The sequence below is a fragment of the Lygodium microphyllum genome, chromosome 14, assembly GCF_053477565.2.
Source record: "Lygodium microphyllum isolate KBCC chromosome 14, Lygodium_microphyllum_v1.1.10, whole genome shotgun sequence".
In the NCBI taxonomy this organism is placed as follows: domain Eukaryota; kingdom Viridiplantae; phylum Streptophyta; class Polypodiopsida; order Schizaeales; family Lygodiaceae; genus Lygodium; species Lygodium microphyllum.
The window spans coordinates 109,588,540-109,592,501 of NC_141148.1; the positions used below are offsets into that span (position 1 = coordinate 109,588,540).

Genomic DNA, 3,962 nt, shown 5'->3' on the forward strand with positions numbered 1-3,962 from the left:
TAAGTCCAGCAGGAACTCCAAAAAACCCCATCTTGATCTCATATGTCTTCACATATGCTGAAACATTACGCCCGTCAAATAGCTTCTTCTCACTCTCAACTGCTTCAATAGCCTTAGTCGCGTTGTTTGCATTCTCCTGCTCCGAATAGAGTTGCCTTTGCTGAGACAACTGTTGTTGATGCAATTGTTGTTGCTGCTGCATATACATTTGTGTTTGCTGATTTTGGAGCTGCATATACATGGACATATTCTGCAAAATCTGTTTTAGATCCTCCATTGAAGTACTTGACGCAGCAATCATTGATGGAGCTGAAGTAGATGCAGCTGGAGTTGAAGAAGAAGCTGAAATAGAGGCTGAAGTATCTCCCATCCTGAAATTTCTGCGACGCTTTCACGTCGGGTTCACCAAAGATGTCGAAGGGTTTCGAAAGCAAAGAAAAGTCGTGTCTACAGAAGACCTTGACTAATTTCAGGATAGAAGTTCAACAAATATGCGAAGAGGACGGGCATTTCCAGCATACGCATTCCACATTATTATTCAATGCCTTATCTTTGTTGGTGTCTTTTAGAGAAGAAAAGATCCCATTCTCTGTATTCAAATAGCCAGTTCTTTTAACTTGACTTTGCTTAACTAGCCAATCTGAGACTGTCCCTACAAGAAGCACAAAAACCGTGTCAAGTTTAACAGCAACTTGAATGTGCAGAACCAGAAGCTTATTGTATTCAGTTAAAGTCTAGAAAAGCCTCAACATTCCATGCTGTCCATAATCAGTAACTGCTAGTATTCGAATGGCAAACCTTGGTGAAAACCATGGAGTTTATCTACAATACACAGTCTTGTCAACCTCTGCAGGTATGGATAAAAACCAGATGTTCCTCATTTGCAGCAAATACCATATTTCCACATCACAACAACAGAAAACACTTCTGTTCGATGCGTTTAAGTTTCTAACATCTGTTTAGCATGAGTGTTCCATTTTTCTTATCACTAGTAGAGGCCCAACAAACTCCATTGAAGTTTATTAGAATCAGTATTACAGCTGCTCTTGAAGGCTCCAAATGTGACCTGCACCACTCGTTTTGACAGAGAAACTATAGGCAATCAGGTTTGTTTATATATGTAGAGATAAAACTGATCCTGGCATCCTCTCTGATAGCCCAAACCTCGTCTCCTTCAGTCTGTAGGCTGAATCCTACAGCCTCTAGCAATTTCACTCCACCAAGAAGGAGATGTCTGTGTTGCGGAATGTGTTTAGGACAAGTGGATCTGCATCATAGAGCTTTGCCTTCTTAATAGATATGGACTGGATGATCTTCACTACCTCTGAGAAAGCAAGCAGCAGCAACATAATCAAAGCTCTTTCTAAGAAGCCATCGTGCTTTCACATGGTCATAGCAGCCATGCTTTCTGTCCAGAGGAAAGGGAAAGGGACCTTTCCTTTTGAAGATTGGATCTTCTTCTGCAGTATGATGACGGCCTCCCTCTCGCTTCTCCAACCCAAGCAGAAGCTATCCCATTAACACCAACCTCATCTTCTGGTGTGGGTACACAAGGAGGATTAAAAATCAGCACATCCACTGCTCCAGCTACTTGTTTTTCAAGTCCCGAGACAAGATCTGCAACAATTACATCAGCATGGACATGGTGGACTTTAAGGGTTGTGATTGTGGTGTTCACTGCAGCTTCACTAGTATCTGTAGCCAGAAATTGCACCTTTCCTTTGGTATCACCAAGCATAAGTGCAAGAGATTTAATAACGTAGCCACTACCGCATCCAACTTCCAAACACAAACTTGGCTCCAATTCTCTCAGATTTGTTTGATCAGCTAGAAGAGCATCAACAACTGCAAAAGAGTCATCACAGGGCTCATACACCTCAGGGTGGCGTCCAACAAGGTGCAAGTCTGCAGTTTTTCTTTGAGGGGATGAAACCGCAAGGTTTAACTTTTCTGGTAATCTGCAAAGATGCAGTGGTTATCGGGCTACAATAGCTTCCACATCCAGAGATACTTCCATGCCAAACTCAAATATTAGAAAAAACTTCTCGAAACCGAAGCGCACCGCAGCAGGAAAATTGACGACGATGATGACGAAGACGAAGCGACGAACGACAACGAACGGCGGAAGGCTATGGCAAGTGTCCTCTTCACCATCTTGAGTATCGACATCTCCTCCCTATTCACTTTCGGCATCGTCTTCCCTTTCTAATCTGCTTCGAAAAATTCTATCTTATCCCCTTAATTCTCTCCTGCGCAGTTGTTATGCTGAGGTGCATTCATTCTTTCAAACAGTATCATCACAGGATCCGTGCCATGAGTCTACAACCCAAGCTTAGTCCGGTGCCATACGAATTCTGTGAGGAATCCCCTTCCGTCATCTTCTTTGTTTCCCCCTCCAATCCTCCCTCTTCCACGATTTCAGAGCACTCCCCTGTTTTTCCTCTAAGCTCCCTTCCTCCTCGTCCCTGTTTCTCTCCCAATCCTCTCTCTTTTGCATACGACTTCCCACTCAGTCCGCCCTCACAGCTTTTTTTTTTAGAATTCTTCCATCGTTCTCTTCCCCTTCCTCTGTCTGCACTCCTCCTCTTTTTCCCCCCGATTAGCTTATTCCTTTTCCCCAAAGCACGGCTCCTTTCCCCTAAAGTGCGGCTCTGTCCCAGAAAAAGCAAAAACTCTTGAGTGTTACACAAAAACCACCAGCTTAATGACAGGCCCAACCTCGAAGTCGCGTAGATTAGAAGATCTCAATATTTCTTGCCAGCAGCAACCAAAGCAATATGGCTGATGAGATCCACCACTCGGTTGCTGTAGCCCCATTCATTGTCAGACCATGCCACAAACTTCATAAATTTGTTTTGTTTAGAGCAATGCCTGCCTTTGCATCAAAGATGCTGGACCTCTCATCTCCAACAAAGTCGGTAGAGACCACATCATCCTCTGTATATTCAAGGATCCCTTTCATTAAGCTTTCAGACGCAGCTTTGACTGCTGCCTTAACTTCATCGTAAGAAGCATCTTTTTTTTTAGTTGGTAAGTCAAATCAACAACTAAAACATTAGGAGTCGGAACTCTAAATGCCATGCCAGTCAACTTGCCATTCAGCGCAGGTAGCACCTTTCCCACTGCCTTTTGAGTTGCAGTAGTTGCATAGACCTTAGTCATCAGACCCTCAATAATTCCAAACTCTTGGCGTATAACCTTTGCAAGCGAAGCTAGAGAGTTCGTTGTACAACTAGCATTTGATACAATTTGCATCCCTGGTTTGTATTTTTCCTCATTAACACCCATCACAACATTGGGGAAACTGCAGAAGGTGCTGATATGATTACTTTCTTTGTAGCTTTTAAAGCACAGACAAGTGTGATACTATCCAGAGAGATATCCTCCTCGTGCATTTGTTTGAATAGTTGTAATGTCTTCTCTCCTTGACCCAGTTCAACATAGACTGAAAGCGACCCTTCATGCTCGCTACTATACTCATACGCAGAGCATAAATGCAATCACAACAACTAAGTATGCACAAAGTATCAAATCGCACACACAACTTTCAGGTGGTTTTCACACCTCGAATGCGCAGCAATACGACAGCGTTGCCCTTGCTAAAAGTCATGACTGTTACAACTATATATATCATCTCTCACTTGACTTGGGTCTCACCTATATATACAACTCTACATCAATATGAATCATTCTTTGGGAGCATGTCTTGTGTATCTCTCTCGTACTCTCTCTCTCTCTCTCAACATGGTATCAGAGCTATGGATGCATAGCAACAACAAGGAAGATAAGTTCTTTCATTGTTTATAATTGATTGAATTCTTTGCACAAGTGATGATTTGATACATGAACTTGTTCAAATTAGAAGTATTAGTTAATTTTGTCTTTAAAAACAAAAGCAAGTCCAGGTGCGTAGCTCTCGTCGTGCTTTCGAATCCTGTCAAAACCGCTTGTCAATTGGAGTT

At 42.6% G+C, this 3,962-nt stretch overlaps 1 protein-coding gene and 1 pseudogene across 1 annotated transcript; both read right to left on the bottom strand.

The window, feature by feature from the left end:
* Window positions 1-740: 740 nt before the first annotated feature.
* On the bottom strand, window positions 741-2,510 carry LOC148025976 (uncharacterized; annotated as a pseudogene).
* Window positions 2,511-2,961: 451 nt separating this feature from the next.
* LOC148025977 (uncharacterized) lies at window positions 2,962-3,288 on the bottom strand. Its single transcript, XM_087692035.1, has one exon. The coding sequence runs from the start codon at window positions 3,286-3,288 to the stop codon at window positions 2,962-2,964; it is 327 nt and encodes a 108-aa protein (XP_087548161.1).
* Between the last annotated feature and the right edge of the window lie 674 nt (window positions 3,289-3,962).